The sequence below is a fragment of the Typopeltis vanoorti genome, chromosome 10 (genome assembly GCF_054136105.1).
Source record: "Typopeltis vanoorti isolate ZY-2024b chromosome 10, IOZ_Tvanoo_1.0, whole genome shotgun sequence".
NCBI lineage: Eukaryota > Metazoa > Arthropoda > Arachnida > Uropygi > Thelyphonidae > Typopeltis > Typopeltis vanoorti.
Window position 1 is genome coordinate 99910506 of NC_143558.1, and position 19058 is coordinate 99929563.

The 19058-nt window shown below is 36.9% G+C and overlaps 1 protein-coding gene across 1 annotated transcript in view; it reads left to right on the plus strand.

The window, feature by feature from the left end:
* Nucleotides 1-4602: 4602 nt before the first annotated feature.
* l(2)dtl (WD40 domain-containing protein denticleless) overlaps nt 4603-19058 on the plus strand; it is a 185604-nt gene continuing 171148 nt past the window's right edge. The window contains exons 1-2 of the mRNA XM_090399361.1: nt 4603-4835; nt 8342-8421. Coding sequence (XP_090255487.1) covers nt 4775-4835; nt 8342-8421 — 141 coding nt within the window. The 5' untranslated portion in view covers nt 4603-4774. The remainder of the gene's footprint in view (nt 4836-8341; nt 8422-19058) is intronic.

The window sequence follows — 19058 nt, forward strand, 5'->3', positions numbered from 1 at the left end:
ACTGTATCTTTTTAAAAGCGCCCCGTTGATGAGACTATATTCTAGGAAATCGATGAAGCAAGAAATCTGGAAATGATACTGGACAATGAATTGTCAAGTGGCAAGTTTCACATTCCAAAAAAGTAAGAACAATACACTGCTATAATTGCAAGATATTGACCAGGCCTCATCATGATCACTGTCATTACGAGGTTTGACTTGTTCCTCTACATTTTGGGACTACTTATTAGCATACCGTTTCAACAGTTGATTATCCCAAATTGAATATGTTCAAATGACGTTTAGTATGAAAATATGTAAAAAAAAAAAAAAATCAGCTAACGCCTTTTTATTCCCGTATATACGGGAGTAGGCGAGGCCATTTAGCCCTATCTAACTTTTGGAGACTGAGTGGGCAGTTCAATCTCCACTGGTACCCAATCAGAGACAGATGGCCCAAGGCTATCACTAATTAAGCGGTACGCAGTGAAGAGAGACGGCTCAAATGTGCCGCCATCTCGTGGTCTCTAACCCTAACACAATATATTTAATGTCTGAAATAATGTGGGTTCTACGGTCGATTTTCTTGAGTTTACAGGACGAAACACCGAGTTTCCGGGAGGAAAAACCTGCTTGCCCGTGCCAGAGATCGACTATCTCGGGAACCGGTCGAAAAAAGGCTTAGAAAAATTTCCTCTAGTCGCCGACTAGACTCGAAACCAAGACTTCCTTCGTGCGGCCTAGCGCGGTGGTGTGCAAACGCCACATCCACTGAGCTACACAGGCTCAAAAAATCTTCTATCCTCAACCAAGACCGGCTAACTTGGCTATGGCCTTCAGCTCCTCACTTCTCCAACGGGAATCGAACTTAGAACACTTCTTCCCCACGCATGTTGTGAGGCGCACAACCACTAGGCTAACCGCGAGGACCACATATGAAAATATGTGGGTTGTGAAATATTGACAATGAGATATTAAAAATAACAAATACCAGAATATGCTAAGTAGAAAGAAAATTAACATTACAGTACAGATAAAAAATTCCCAAGAGGATTCAGAAAAGTTCGCATTAATATCTTTTCCTGAGGAGAAAAAATGAAAAGGAGTTCTCAATGTTCAAAAATAATGCCTTCAGCATTGTTTGGAATTCATATTGGGATTGGGGGTCTGGGGGGAGAACGAAAGACAATAAATCTCATGCGTTTCTTAAATGGGTGTTAAGTGCATTTGAATCTAATTAATTTTTATTTGAAAAACTATGTTAAATATAGATAATGTCTGCCATTAATGTGCATTCTTTGGATGATCTGCCTGGGTTGCAGGTTGAAACATCTAAGCTTCCAGTAGGAATAATTTACCACATGCTCATGTCACTGGCTAACTGACTTTCAGTTGACAACTCTTGTTAAACATTCCTCACAGCCTTCTCAAAATTGACACTTTACATAGGATTTACCTTGTTCTTGAGAATATACTAAGGCGGGCTCGGCTGTAGATGCTGCTAGAGCAACGTGATATATAGGAACATAAGACATCAAAAAAAAAAAAATCAGCTAACGCCTTTTTATTCCCATATACGGGAGTAGGCGAGGCCATTTAGCCCTAAATAAAATAAAATAAATTTACCCTATGTACGCTATCTACCAATTATTGTCTGGCGGACACCCCTGTTATTTGAAGTTATGGAACAGTCCAGGTTTGTAAGCAACATAAAAACTGTGCAGATAGTAGGAAGCAGTATTTCATCATAGCAGTTGAATACAGATGGTATGGCAACACGACGTGAACTCAGTGACTTCGAGAGAGGTGTCATCTTCGGCTGTCACATGGTAGGCATGTTGATTTTGGATGACAGGGATAGAAGGGTGTTAAAATGGTGGCAAGCAAAAACCTGCTACAGTCGGCACAGACTATTTGTAATGAGTTCCAGAGCGCCAGTAACACCATGGTGAGCACTAACTGTACTAAAAGAACTCCATTCACTGGGTTTCCACTGAAGAGTAGCAGCACACACAAGCCAAACATCACAACAACGAACAAGGCGGCTCGTCTGGCCTGGTGCACAAAGCGTGTGTATTAAACAAATGAACTAAACGGAACTCTGGAGTGATGAATCAAGGTTTACCTGTTTCCAGACTGATGGCAGGGTGTGGGTGTGGAGGCAGCCTGGTGAAGGCTTGTTACCACAGTGTGTTGTACCCACAGTAAAGTTTGGTGGAGAAGGAATAATGGTCTGCAGTGCATTCAGCTGCTTTAGAGTATCAAAGCCTTCATGGAACCACTGATCCTTGTCCTTGGTATCATGAAGGCAGCTCCTTGATATTCTGGATAATCAGGTGCTGCCTACATTGTGGAGTTTTTGTGGAATGGATCCCTGTTTCTATCAAGATAACATTGCCCCATTCCAGAAAGCTGCAGTTGTCATGAAATGGTATGAAGAGATGGGTGTCAAACAACTGCCCTGACATGCACAGAGTTCTGACCTCAACCCCAGTGAACACCTCTGGGACGGATTGGAGCGCGATTGTGATCCAGAGCAGCATGTTCTTGATCCGTCGCTGAACGCAGTGCTTCTTTGTTGAGGAATGGAGACAAAACCTGCCTGATATCTCTGCACATTCGTGGAGAGCTTCCCTCAAAGGGTGTTTGAGGTGATCAAAGCCAAAGGTGAACATACCTGATATTAGGGTTCGCTTGCTGGTATCAAATGTAAAGTGTTAAAGTGTCCGAACAGTTATTGGTAGAAATCAAAATCAAAAATCAGCAAGCACCTTTTATTCTCGTATAGAGAGTAAGCGAGGCCGTTTTAGTCCTATTTAACTTTTGGAGACTGAGTGGGCAGTTCGATCTCTACTGGTACCCAATCAGAGACAGTTGGCCCAAGTGATAGCCTAATTAGTGATATTAGTGATAGAATTAATATAACTATTGATAGCCCAAATAATTAAGTGGCACTCAGTGAAGAGAGATGGCTCAACAAGTGCCTCCATCTTGTGGTCCCTAACCATAACACAACATATTTAATGTCTGAAAATAGTGTGGGTTCTACATTTTCTTGAGTTTACGGGACGAAAAACCCGAGTTTTCGGGAGAAAAAACCGTCTTGCCAGTGCCAGAGATCGACTAACTCGGGAACCGGTCGAAAAAAGGGTTAGAAAAATTTCCTTTAAAGTCGTCGACTAGATTCGAAACAAAAGTCTTCCTTTATGCGGTCAAGCGCTGTGGTGTACAAATGCCACATCCACTGAGCTACACAGGCTCCTCAGTTATTGGTAGATAGCGTATATAATTTTTTATTAGTATAAAATGTTCTCCCTAGTATCAAGGACATCCTCAGTATGACTTTGAAATTAAACAAAAATGAGCAGAAGCCGGTATATTCAACAAGGACACCGTGAACTGCACGTACATGATTCAGAGCATCATGGTCGAATCATATTAAGGTTCTAGTAAAATAATTTTAGAAAGATAGATAATTTAATTTAAGTTAATTCTGGAATTTATGAAGAACTATTTTCCGTAAGAGGAATAATTAAAGTTCATCGTTTTCTATTTAGATTCGGTCGATGGAGCAAGGCTTCACAACTTTCTTTGTATAAACGTTCCAAGATATTACTTTTATGAAGAACATTAATTTTCTTCCAATGAACTCGGTGTCTGGTAGTGATAGCATGCTCCCAAGTCCCGATTGCTCTGGCTCATGAAACTTAACTTAGTCTAAATGTTTATCACGACGCACAGCTACAAAAAACAGGTATTTTGTAGCTAAGACAGCTACAAAATACCCGTTTGTGGATTAACGTGAAAATACGTTAATCCACACTTGCAAAGAATTTGATGCACTCCATGGTAGTATAAAGGCAGTCGTTTTTCTTTAGCTGAGCCTAGAAAAATAGCTATATTGTTGATACGACCGAAGGACACTTGTTGGCCAACGATCTAAGTAGTTTGAAATATTTTTGTCTGTTAAATTGTTCGTTCTCCGGATAGTTTGTTTTAAGGAAGACAAAAAAAAAAAAAACCTCTTCCAGGATTAAAACAACTTTTTCCATGCAAGATCGGTTTCCTTCTTTTCAAATGAAAAGCACTTTAAATCCCGCACTTTTCCAATTAAAGTGCACATGTGGCTCATATCTTTCGATTCTGCTTTGGAAGAATTTATACAGCGCGTATGTACAACAACAACAACAAAGTAAATAAAATGCTCATCCAACCGCGTTGGATGAGCATTGTATGCAATAGTGAGTTCCTCCCACGATGAGTCTCTGACTCCATGGAGGTCTGGTGTTGATAATAATAATAATAATAATAATAATAATAATAATAATAATAATAATAATAATAATAATAATAATAATAATAAATAAAAGAGAGACTTGTTTTCGCTTTTATCCTTCTTTAAAATTTTACACGATGCGTATGGTTTTTAAACTGGTACTCTATGCAGGATCATCCTTCTACTATATCGAAATCATGTGCAGGATAGAATAATCGTGCCAACCGTTATACTGGTCAAATAACGCTAACCATGCCGAGATGGTTTGCGTTATATGAGAGATTCCTCGCCAGAGGAGTCTGCATCAGTCACATGATCAAAAATCCGCGAAAATTTGTTGTGGTCTATGTTGGAGCTAAGATAATGTTTAAATGTACAGTTTAGAATTATAGGTAGAATTTACTGAAATGCTGTGTGTAACACGCATACATTTACTACATGATTATTAGGGAAAGCTTCATGAAATTATTGAAATCTGATTTTTCAAAATTTAATTGATGTTCGTTTATTGTCAGCATTATGCAGCCTTTACAGTATATGATTAACCTTCAGAAAGGAAAATATGGTGTTAATCATCGAAGTAAGTTAACGAATTTTTTCCCTCTTTGTTGCTTTAATATGGAACATTAAAAAAATTAATTAAACTACCGTTTAATGTCATTGCGAAATATTTTTCCTATCCAATAGCATTTCCTAAATTTTATTATCATACGGGCGCTTTCATGGCTTTATCGCAGAAAACCTACGAACTGTCCACCAAGCACCGCTTATTTGCACAGCACTACCTTTCTAATCACACACACACGCTCACAGTTACCAAGGATGACCACTAGTTTTCCACAAAATAGTTACTGAAAACTTTCCTCTGTATCAATAATTCTATAAAGCCCTTTAAGTAACTTACGTGAATATCATTACCCCATCTCGCGTTTTTGCCTATCACCAATTTCTCTTAACTAAAATCTACAATCTGTTTGAATAACGAGAATTAGGCCATCATCTGGGTCACCTCTGGATTTACTCCACCTTTTCCACAGTCCCAAAGGAAGGTGATTAGATCTGTGCATAGTAGTCCAGATGGAGGGGCTGTATCAAGAGATATAATAATCACCTTACTCTTGTCACTACATTCTTCAGTAACCAGGCAAGCCTATGAGCTATTTTAGCCACTTTGCAGTATTACCTCAGAAATTATCTCTCCCCACCAGATCCCTATCCTCATTAACATCTTGTAGTCCATTTCCATTAGCATAATACATAACTGGCAATCATATCCCAAAATGCATAACCTTCAACTTGCCACATTGAACTGACAGTAATTCTCTTTGCCCATGCTCATCTGCATTGAAATTATCCTTCACAATATCTACATCATCAGCAAACAACTGAATATTCCCTTATAGGCTATTTCCTATATCATAAATGTATAAGTTAAATAGCAGTGGTCTGATTACGGCGCTGTTATGGAACATTACTAGTCACTTTCTCCTTGACTACAATATAAACATTTCTCTGATGTATATCTGTCAGAGGAAAGAAGGGTAGCTGATATTTATCTGTCTGTTAGCCACCCTCCTTTTAACTTCACCTACTTTGTATCTAAACTCATTTTTTCTAGTTTTTGTAAGTCTTCCATATAGTATCCCATTGAATGTGAAGATGAGGTGGGGGGGAGGCTACTGATGGTACTTCTAGACTTTGTAAAAGTCTACCAGTACCATAATGTAGTTCCTCCTCATCCCACCTCATCTTTACATTGTTATAAAATGTGAGTCATTTACTAATGTATAATCTGCCTTCCACAAATCAGCATTATTTCCACCACTTCATTCCTGTATATCCATTTCTGAATTTGATATGTAACCAACTTCAGTATCTTGATTGCCACTTGGAGCCTTCTTTAGAAGTGGAACTAATTTCTCCTCTTTCCACTCCCTTGGGAACCCACCAGAGCTGAGATTCAATCTAGCCAAGAGCACTGTTAATTTTCTATGCATATTCTTGTAATATGCAGGCTGATATTCCATCTAATACCAGAATTTTATTCACATCAAGGTATAATATACTGCACACCTCTTCATATACTTCTGCTTCCACATTAGGCATTGTCACATCTTTTACTGTAATAAATCTACCTGGATGATGTATCTTTTGAAAAGTGATCACTCAGTGATTCAACTCATTCATCTGGTTCAGTCACCTCTCTTACTATTTGCTTTCAGAATATTTTACCATAAACATTCTTCCTTTTACCACATACAGAAATAACTCTTTGGAATTATCCTGGACTTGCTCAGCCAATTTCCTCTCATGCAGTAATTTTGCCTTCCTTACCATACTATGATTTCCCTTCTGGCATGTGACTCTTCCAGAAATACTAGTTAAATCTACTGGTTGCAGAAAATTGTAATCACCTATAGTATTAATTCTGGTAAAAGATGTGAAGACACAAACACCACCGTTTCATTTCAGCAACAAAAAGGGTATCTTTAATAGAATATAAAACAGCCAAATTCAAATTATTATTATTATTTGGTAACCTCCTTGGAGCCAGCAGTTAATTATGTGCAATAATTTGTAAACTCTAGCATGTTTCTCTTTAATTTGGAGATATAGATTGGAACGAAGAAAGATACGTAGCTAAAAGATACTTGAAGCCTCATGTAATGGAGAGGGACCAGGGATGTGAGAGGATTGAGCCTGGTCATAGGATCAGAAGAGCTATCCATAACCAAGTGGCTATATTGCCTCCAATTGGTGACCATACAGTCTTGACTTGGGAGATTGTAAAACATAAGGAATATTCTTTTGAGAAATGGTATATGTCAAACTAGAAGGCAAGTGATTATGACAAGCTTAGGAGGAAGCTTGAATCTATTCCATGGCTTAAAATACTATAAGGGACATCTAGAGAAAGCAATAGTAAGAAGGTAAATGGGCAAATTATAGATTAATCAGTATCGCAGGCATGATGGTTAAAGTACTGAAAAAATTGGTCGAAAAGAGAATTCAAGAATGGGTGGATAAGAATATGATACTGTGTGAGGGCCAACATGGCTTTGTGAAGGATCAGTCATGCCTTACTAAATAGAGTAACAACACTGAGTTAGATAAAGAGAATGGCTACCTGATGATTCTGATGGATTTTTGCAAATGCATTTAACAGAATACCACATTTGTGTAATGGCATATAGAATATGCCAGTTATGCAAATTAGAACAAATGGGAATGGATGTGACACTGGTTATGTGGGTAAGAGGATGGCTGCTGGACAGATATTAAAAAGTAGTATATGAAGGGATAGAATCAAGGTGAAAACAGATGACTAGGGTGTGTCACAAGGTTCAGTGCTGGAACCATTACTGTTTAATTTGTACATAAATGATTAATGAAATAATTTTGAAGTGTTCAAGGAGAGATATGGTAGATTGTGTGGATAGTTTGGGTCTCCCGCAATGAGTCTTCACACTTCATCCAGTAAATGGATTTGTAGCAGATGCCTGGTAAATGTCTCTTGCTAGAGTGCATAACCCCAACTATGAAATTTGGAGGTGGTTGGCATGATGATATATTCCTGTTTTTTCTGGTTTGGTCTTGGATCTCCGTTTATGGCGCCATGAACATTGAACTCTGAGAAGTATCTGAACATTCTGGATAATGCAGTACTTCCTACTTTGTGGCATTTAGAAGATACAACAGAACTGACATTGTCTCTTTCAGCAAGTCTGTGTGTCGTTGGCGAGTGATATTACTAGATTAATGTGGAATTTTCATAGAATAGAGTGGGAGACATAGGTAGAACAAGAGGCCATTCCTGAAAGCCGTATAAGGAGGTGTGAGCAAGATGAGGAGCAGGTTCTTTGCATGGATATTGTAGTGAGCGGAATTTATTGCCTAACAGTGTGGTGAGTTCGGGAACTTTGAATAGGTTTAAGGCATGGTTCAGTAATCTTTTTTTGTGCGTGAGTGGATATCCCTTAATGAGTTTTTTTTTAAGCTCCATGGAGGTCTGATGTTAATAATAATAATTTAATTTTTAACCAAAGGGAAGAGATGATAATAAATGGATTTTTCTCTTCCCATCAGATTATATCAAACCAGACCTGGATTTTATGCTGAAAAGGCTGTTTTATCAGCAAAATGATACCTTTATTTTGCATGGAGAGGTAAGTACCTTTTTTACCCTCTTCATTTATGAAAGAAGTTATTTTTATTTTAGTTACTTTACTCCTTAAAAAAATAAAATGAAGTTGCTAATCAATTGATCCTGTCCTGGTTTTTGAAGCTGCTTTTACCTGCCATGACATTTAGTTGGTACTCTCAGTTCCTCCAGAGGAATACTTCAGAATATCGTAACATGTAATTTATGCAGCTAGTGAAGTGTATTTTCTCTATCTACAATAAGAGACATGTCATAGTGATGCTTCTTTCCTGATATATAGCACTATCATATGTTTCTTATCTGCAGTAAAGCATTGATTTTTTTGATTTTTATTGTTATATGGATACACATTGAGGTGTATCCGTATACCAAAAGATTCAGTATCTGTTGAAGAAATGAAACATATCCATTAGAACATCATACTTCTGATCTTTGCTCATATGCATTCAAGCTCACATTATTTTGTTGCTATACGTTCAACTAATATCATTCTCGATTGAGTAGAATTTTTATACTTAAATTTGGCTTGACTTGGTACTTGAATACATATGCACTTTAACCTGAAAAAAAAAAAAAAAAAAGGTAAGGTGGAGAGTGTGTCTTTTCTATCCCTTTTCCTCAGATGTTTTTTTTTTGTTGTTTTTTTTTTCTAAACTGTAACTAAAGAGTGTGCTTCTGGTCATCCTTAAAATCCGTATTATTTTATTTATTTACTTTTTTTACCCCAAGTACTACATAATGTTGGAAGTTTTTTCCCACTTGGTTAGACTATAAATTATATATTTAGTTTAATCCTTTATCCAAGTGTAATTTTGCACCTGAAGTATCTTCAGTACTAGGACAACTCATGGCAAAGGTGGACTAAGTTCTGATCACCTTAGGCCATGAGTTGCTCTAGTCCTGAAGATACTTCAGGTGCAAACTTTGTTTGCTTACTCTTGGATAAAGGATTAAACTAAATATATAATTTATACTACATAATGTGGTATAACAGCTTTCTAGTTTCACAGGCTTGTCCAACCCATAGAAAGTTTCTTGAGGCATTTGAAATAAAGCTTACAAGCAAAAAATGTCTCCAAATACTTAACTTTGTTTCATCACAATTTGTAATATTAATCTTATGAGATATGATTTATTAATATTTGAAATGAAATTTGATAATTCCAGTCTTCAAATAGAAAACTAAAGGTTCTAAATTTCATTAGTTGTTTTGAATATATTTTGAGATATGATAATTACAGGGTGTTCGGGATAAATTTGACAGTTTCGTAACGAAAAAGAAAATCTTCTTTGTATCTATTAAATTTAATGAATTGACAAAAAACATTACAGGCAGAGTTAATTACAATACTATCAACAAGATTTACTCAAAATAACCACCATTAGCATCGATCACAGCTTCAATTCTGCTTCGGAACCTCGAACAAGCTGATGCTACAGTCTCCCTGGGAAGGGCCGCAAAAACTGTTTTAATTTTATCCATTAACTGGGCTTTTGTATTACCGGAAGTGCGATTGGTGTCTTTTTCAACTGCGCCCCATACAAAATAATCCATGGGGTTAAGGTCTGGGGAGTTTGGAGGCCAAACATTTGGACTGGTGAAGTCGTAGAAATTTTCAGACAACCATTTTTGACTTTTCCCAGAGGTGTGGCAAGGGGCCGAATCCTGCTGCCATACATACGGCCTACCATTGGCTACCCTTGTTATCCAGGGCTTGACTACAGTTAGCAACTCCACGAACAAAGCCCGAATTCCAATGCCAGGGTTCTTCAACACCTGTTCCTGCAGATTTGCGAGGAATTCTGCTGTACGAACGCAATCAGATCGTCTGCTAGGGATCTTTCTTCTTGCTACATCCTCGTAGTCACCATTGCAAGTCTCTAGTTCATGCCTGATTGTTTTTACTGTTTTCAGGGAGCATTGGGCAGCAGTCGTAATATCCTTATTTTGATGGCGGGCACGAATCATCATGATACAAGTTATTCTCTTCCATGATTCAGGTGGGTTCCAGCTATCCATCCTTTCTGACATCTTGTATATGAATGAAGAAGGGTCCAAACTTTTAAATGAAGAGAAGTGTGTGTTAATACATGTAACTTACGGAAAAATATAATTAATTATAAATATGTCAAATTTATCCCGAACACCCTGTATATAAATTATATACCTTCAATAAGTAAATAGTTAGTTTGTTTTTGTTGTGTTTGTGCTGTTGACTTTTTTTTGCTATATCTGACTATATTACTCAATTTGAAACGTGACACGTAATACAGAATTGAATTACTTTATTGTATCTGAAATACTTATTTTATTTCAGATACAATATGATACAAATGATATAAATGATACAATTACAATCTACAAACGTGTCAGTTTTGTTATAGCATTGACAGTAAAACATTGGGAGAATAGGAGAAGCATAACTCAGTAATAAATTATTACGGAAAACATGCAATTGCTGTAAGACTATTACACTTTTTTATAAAATCTTTATCAAGTAGCTTTATTTTTTATCCTCCTACATGTTTCGCCAATCTGTTTCTATTGGCATCATCAGGGAATACAAATCAGTAAGCACAAAATGAAGGTTACAGACTAGGTTATAACCGATGGTTCTAAATCATACAAAAAATTGGTATTGTGCGTGACAATGTGCGTGTCTTGTTAACGTGATTTATTCGTGATGACTCATGACGTAATTGTTATGAAAGTTCATTTCTTTGATATTTAATGATCTGATAAAAGTTTTCCAAATTTCTGGTAAAATTAGACCTTGATTCTTGTTTAGGTTTTCAGTTTTACGGACGACTGTAGCTGCTTCTTTAAATGTTCTTGAATGGTAGTTATCTTCTATGTATGGCATAAGGCTCTTATCCCACTCAATGTGATGGTTAGTAGAGGCAAAGTGGCATGAAAGGCCTGAAATGTCTTGTCTGTTATTTCTGACATATCCTATGTGTTCTTTCTTTCTCGTTTCGAAGCTTCTAGATGTCTGACCTACGTAACTAATACCACATGAGCAAGGAATATTATATACATCAGAGTATTTGTAGAATGGGTGAGGATCTTTCGGTGATCTTAAAAATTTCCGAATAGTATTGATTGGTTTGAATGCCACTCTGATCTTGTATGGTTTTAAAAGGTTAGCTAATTTTTTGGAAAGGTTGTTGACAAAAGGAATTGTAATTGTACTGATGTATTGGACGTCATCACGTTGTCGATGTGGTATATCAGTAAATAGAATCTTGTTATAGAGTCTTTTAGGGTAACCATTTAAAGAAAGTTCTCTTTAAATTTCAGGCCTTTCATGCCACCTTGCCTCTACTAACCATCACATTGAGTGGGATAAGAGCCTTATGCCATACATAGAAGATAACTACCATTCAAGAACACTTAAAGAAGCAGCTACAGTCGTCCGTAAAACTGAAAACCTAAACAAGAATCAAGGTCTAATTTTACCAGAAATTTAGAAAACTTTTATCAGATCATTAAATATCAAAGAAATGAACTTTCATAACAATTACATCATGAGTCATCACGAATAAATCACGTTAACAAGACACGCACATTGTCACGCACAATACCAATTTTTTGTATGATTTAGAACCATCGGTTATAACCTAGTCTGTAACCTTCATTTTGTGCTTACTGATTTGTATTCCCTGAGGATGCCAATAGAAACAGATTGGCGAAACATGTAGGAGGATAAAAAATAAAGCTACTTGATAAAGATTTTATAAAAAAGTGTAATAGTCTTATGAATAACTGTCAAGAAAAAATTCAACATGCAATTGCTGTGTTTATTTAAATAAATTATAATTTATATTAATAGACACAGCAAATGGCATCGACACTTTACTGCCTTTCAGCCACTTTGGAAGATTTCTAGCACATGTACCACAGCATATGTGTGGGGCCCGAACCTTGTCCTGGTCCCCGATCTTACATCCAAAATAAATCTGATACACTTTTTTCACTAACTGAGTGATGGCCTTTTTATAGCTTGCAAATGTAACAAAAGTTATTTGCGCTGTTAACACAAGTATGAGGCATCACTACTGCTGGATTCACACTGAAGGGATCACTTATGTAGTACTTATGACACAGGAGTAAATGGCAGTGTAGCCCTGGAAGTCGCCTAAACACTTGCTCACTCTACAAGACTTCACTTTATACTAATGATTGCATCATCTTACAATAGTGATATCATGATTCAACTGCATTGCATCAGGTAATGATGCAATAGCTCCTCAGGGTGTTGTGTATGATTGACTAATGTAATATGTTGCAATCAGGAGATTGAAATACAACATTGCCAAGTGATACTTATGTGCACAATGCAGACTAAGTCTCTCCTAAACAAGAGCCAGTCAACAAATTTTATTTTCATTTTCATGTTCAGCACATTGAAATTAGTAAAGAATTCTATTTTCATTTCAAAGGCAAATTGTGTGTTATCACAGGATTTCAAAGTAGTAGCATACATAAAAGGAAATATAAACAAACATTTTCTGAAAGGAAGCATACTGATTTTTTTTTGGATTTATTTTTCTTGTTGAAAACTATATCTTATCAGTAAGAACTAATTGTAAAAATTGTGTATTTTTTCTGAAAATGCTTAACCATGTGCTAACACTTTATTTTAGTTTAACCATGCACGTAAAACCTGTACCTCAAAATTAATATCCATTCTGTATCACCTGTAAAGGTGTTATATTTGTCTGGTATCTACCCAACTGCATGTAAGCAAGCATTTATTGTTATTATTTTCTTGACCTCCATGGAGTGACAAGACCCATTGTGGATGTCAGCACTAGTCAGTACAAAGTTATCATGTCCTCCTTAAACTCATCTACCATTTGCATTTTCATCACACTCTCAGGCAATGCATTCCATGCCCCTACCACTCTCCATGCAAATAATTTATTTTTTACATTTAACCATATGCTAGCTCTTTAATTTAACCATGCACTAAAAACTTGTACTTCAGAATTAACATCCATTCTGTATCATTTCTAAAGATACCATACTTGTCTGGTATCTACCGAACTGCATGTAAGCAAGTCTTGATTATTATTTTCTTGGCCTCCATGGAGTTACAAGACTTGTTCCTACTTCCTTTTGCAACTCCCAGGGATGGCTCCTTGTCCATTCCTCTCGTTCTACCATATGAAAACTCTCCTCAGTGTTAATCCAATAATAACATTTCCACAGCTTAAATGTCTTAATCATATCCCTCCCCTTTTTGACTTCTATCAACCAGACTCTGCAATTTGCATGCATTCAGTCTATCCTCATAATCAACATTGTACATTCCTAGTATCATTTTTGTTATCTGTCTCTGTATCCTCTCCAAGGTTGCTTCATCCCCAACAAATCCTGGTGATCAGATCTGTCTGCATACGGAAATCCAGATGTGAGCTGAACAAAGCTTTATACAATGGGACCACCCCACTTTTTATCTCCCATGGTTAGTGTCCTCTGAACTTTACATTTCTCTCCACAATCACCCCCAAGGTCTCTCGCTTCCTCCACTTCTTCCAGTACAACTCCACCAAGTGAGTATGAAGCATCCCATCTATGGGTCCAAAATTAAAAACTTTACATTTACTTGCATTGGAATGACATCCCATCCCATTTATTTGTTCACCTTGCCAGCTAATTCAAATCCTCTTGAAGAGCCAAAGCATCAGCACTATTACTAACAACAGTTCCAAACTTCACATCATCTTCAAACAACTGAATATCTCCCATAGTCCCGTGATAATATCATTGACATAAAGATTGAATAGTCCCAATACTGAATCCTGGTCAACTCTGCTTGTAACCTTTCTACTTCATGATACTGCTCCCCCTCCCCCATATACAGGTCTCTGATATTCAAACCCCAAACCCATATGTTACAATGTTAAAACCAGTTTGCTATTTGGCACCCTGTCAAATGCCTTTGAAAAATCAAAAAAAGAAAAAAAAATCACTGTATGCTTAATCCTTGTCCACTGCTGTTGTTACTCTACTGTAAAAGATAATCAGATTACAAAAACAAGACTGTTCTTTAAAAAATCCATGCTGGCATGCATAAATAACATTGTCCTGATATGCCTAATTCTGTATACAAGTTCTTGCCAATTTGTCCAAGATTTTAACAGCTACAGAAGAAAAACAAACATGCCTATAGTCTGATACCTCCATTCTGCCATTACCTTTATGCAATGCCACTATCTTGCATTCCTTCCACCCTCCAGGAATGTGTCTCATTTTAATGCTTTCATTAAACAGGTGGCAAAATTCCATCTTGTCTTACTGACATTTGACATTCGGAATACGTCCTCCTCATTCACTTCTAACATTTAACTACCTCTCTAAGAATAAAGCCTTCTGTACCAGAATGGAACTCACTAATAAAGTGATCATTAAATATCTCAACTATGTCATGTGCATTGGTCATCTGACTCCTATCCCCATCCAGTAAGTTGATCCATCCACAATCATTTTTCCTCATATTTGCCACATAGCAAAAAAAACCTCTTGGAATTCTTCTTGGGTTGCAATACTACTCTCCTCTCATATTCTAAATTTTCTCTCCTTACAGTACTAGTCACTTTTCTAGCCTGAGCCTTACAAGGTATGTTCAAAAAAACAGACTGATCTTTAAAAATAACGCTCCAGCTGGCACAGAGCGTGCACTGCAGCTACCAAGGGCACCTGGCGGAGGTTTTGACGACAAACTGCCATTTGCCTCATTCTGCTATGAGCATTAGTCATTGAGTTACATTTGCTGAAGTGAGCATGTGCACAAGCTGTTCATGGGATTATGAGTGATGATGAAAGAGCTTGAAGAACAATGTATGTGTGTGAAATTTTGCTGCAAACTTGGTAAAATGCAATCGTCGCAACGGGTGGGGAAAGTGCCTCCTCGACCAAAAAATGCATGGATGAGTTGGTCAAAGATCAAGGTGATATTAGTTCTGTTTTTTTTATTGGAAAGGCATTGTCCATTATGAATTTGTACCACGTGGTCAGATGGTAAGGAAAGAGTTGTACCAGGAAGTTTTAGGGATGCTCGATGCAGGAAGATCTGAATTGTGGGAAAACCAGACTTGGATGTTGCACTGGCTCACACATCGCTCCTCATCTACAGTTATATGACAAACATCAGCCATCCGTCATACCCCATCCACCCTATTCTCTGGACTTAGTCCTAGTAGACTTTTTCCTGTTTCCCAAACTTAAAACCACTATGAAAGGACATCATTTCCAAACCATAGAGGAGATTCAGGAAAATGCGATAAGAGAGCTGCGTGCCATCACAGAAAGTGCATTCCAATAATGGAAGAAACGTTGGGAACGGTGTATCACCAGTAGAGGGAACAACTTTGAATGGAACAGTGCTTAAAATGTTGTAAAATGAGCAATAAAGTCTTTATAGCAAAAGTTCAGTCTTTTTTTTGAACACACCTTGTATATTTCTCATACAATTTCTTTGTATGTCTTCCATAGTCTCTTCTGACATTTCTTTGTAATATATGTAGCCATCAACTCCAGATTGCTTTATCTTCTTCACTCGAGATCTATCTACCATTGCCAATATAATTTTTTCCTTAAGTATCTCATGCACTACTGATCTCTCTTCCTTCAGATTTATTCATCCATTGTACTGCTCCAAGCTAGTTTCTTAGTGTATAGCCTGCCTTATGTCTGTTTGTCCTCCAGGTCAGGACTACATTATTCATATGTTCTTAAAATGGAAATAAAGGTCAATCATCATTCCATTATCTTCACCCTAGTATCTACATGAAAAGTAGATACTAAGGTGAAGTATGGATAGATCACAAAAAGAGTTTGGAGAAACTCGTGCAGTCACTCTTGACATTTCCCAGGTATTTAATCAGGTTTGCCATAGAAGTTTCTTACCAAGCTACCCTTTTATGCCCCCCCCCCCCTTGCATTTTTGCAGTTGGGGTGCTATTTTCTTCTCTGTTTCTTTATTGCCTGTCATAGTGGATAGTTTCTTCTCATTAGATTTCTTTATCAGTGCTGAGGTATCGCAAGAAACTATTCTTTCACTTATTCTCCTACTGTCTTCCTCCTATTCATCAGTGACCTTCTCTCACAAACCTCAAATCCTGTCTAATTTTTCTGATGATAGTACACTCCATTCCTCTTCTTCCATCTTCATTCATTGAACCTGTATTGTTCAAGTGATTCATGCTTTACAATCTTCCACAACCAACAACTTAAACACTGATCTCATTATCTTCCAGTGGAGTGAAGATCTGAATTCAGTGCTACCAAAACACACTGTTATTTCTTCAAGGAAAGATCTTATTTCACTCCCCTTAGTTTTGATAATATCCCAATCTCCAGTAAAGGTCACTTTTCTGTTCTCGAGCTTATTTTAAACAGTTTTTTTGTGTATTTAGATTGATAAGCAATCATAATAGCTTTAGAATATTCATTAATTCATGGATTTTACAAGCGATTTCACATAATCAACTGAAATCTCACAATACTTCTCAGTTGTGTCGTCAACTGTTGTCATCTTTTGGATTCTTTTCAGCTGACTTCAAGTACATTACAGTGGTTTGCCGTTGGGTTAAAGTCAAACGAAATTGCTAAGTCATGGTGGTATGTTTACATTATCATAAAAATAAAAAAAAATCAGCTAACGCCTTTTATTCCCATATAGGGAGTAGGTGAGGCCATTTTAGCCCTATCTAACTTTTGGAGACTGAGAGGACAGTTCAATCTCCACTGGCAGCCAATCAGAGATAGCTGGCCCAAGGCTATCACTAATTAAATGGCACACAGTGAAGAGATGGCTCAACAAGTGCCGCCATCTCCTAGTCCCTAACACAATATTTTTAATGTCTGAAAATAGTGTAGGTTTGACCGTCAATTTTCTTGAGTTTATGGGACGAAAAACCTGAGTTTTCAGGAGAAAAAACCCACTTTCCCTTGCCTGAAATTGACTAACTCGGGAACCAGTCGAAAAAAGGCTTAGAAAAAGTTTCTCAGAAAAAGAAGAGATGGCTCAACAAGTGCCGCCATCTCCTAGTCCCTAACACAATATTTTTAATGTCTGAAAATAGTGTAGGTTTGACCGTCAATTTTCTTGAGTTTATGGGATGAAAAACCTGAGTTTTCAGGAGAAAAAACCCACTTTCCCTTGCCTGAAATTGACTAACTCGGGAACCAGTCGAAAAAAGGCTTAGAAAAAGTTTCTCTAGTTGAACCCTAGATTTGAACTCAAGTCTTCATTCATGTTGTCAAGTGCCATGGAGTGCAAACGCCACTTCCACTGAGCTATACAGGCTCTCACATTATCATATTGAAAAAGAAAGTTATTATCCAGAAAGTGATCTTTTGAGAATGAAAGAAGGGACTTTTTTTTTTTTCACATACAGTACTATTAATGTGAATTCATCTTACACTTTGAGAACTAATGTAATTTCACATTATAACACTTGGAAGTATTATCACTTGTCTTGTTCATATCACACTGATCATATCACAAACTTGTACATCTCCATCAGTATTATTCAAATAATTGATATCGACTATCACTGTGATATTACTACATGGTTTGCATTATTATTAACATGTAAACAATCTTTTACAAATTAATCTGCTATTTTTCAAGACTCCAATATTGTGTGATCCTATATTTTGTTCTTTCAGAGTACTTTAAACTGCATCAAACCACTTACAATCCCTTGCTCTTCCTCTAGGTCTTTTTCCTATCATCTTAGCATCAACTACATGTTTTGCTTAACGTTCCTCTTCTGTTAAGTAACATACTACTATTAGCTCTACTTACACATTCCTCAATGTGTAAGTAGAGCTAATGTTAACACTAACAATGTCAAGTTCCTACCTAATATTCTGATGTTTAAAATAATGCTTTAAATTAATAATGCTTTAATTTAATGCTTAAAATAATGTTTAAAGTGTTTTTTGCAAGCCACTCACCAGGTAGTGCATTGGAGCGAACCTGAGTAACTCTTCAGGCTTCCTGATCAACTTGTGAATAATCATGCTGCTGCTTTTGTCAGGTTGTACCTAGAAGGAGTCTGAGTAAGTGGCTTGCAGGGAGGTCCAGGTCATTTGGATTGAAGGTTGGCTACTCCCTGTGAAGGAGTGATGATCCTGAGTCTCCCCCCCCCTCTGCTACATATTCCCTACTCTTTAAACTTCTCCTTTTCTTTTTATCATGATCAACAATACAAAAAATCCCAGAGTTTAAAAAAAAAAAAAAAAAAAAAAAAAACACTAAAAATCTAGACATCAAAAGCACTTCAAAAAATTGTATAAAAAATACACCCTAAATAATAGTTGATGCACATCGTTTATATTGTTGTTCATGCCACTGATGTTGAAGTTGATGTGGAAACTTTTTTTTTTGGTAAGAATTAGTGTTGGTGGGTTGTTTGATCAGATTTTTGATGCGTTTTTTTTTAACTAGTTTGTGTGGGAGAATTTTTGAGATCCACAGTAGAAATGCATTTCTTTTGGTTGTAGTTCATTGTGTTTGAGGAAGAGATAAAAAGGAAGTGGGGCATGCAGTGAGAGGTCACAGACTTGCAGACATACTGTCCACACAGAGGGTAGCCAGTCTCCTGTCCATACTTGGACTTGAC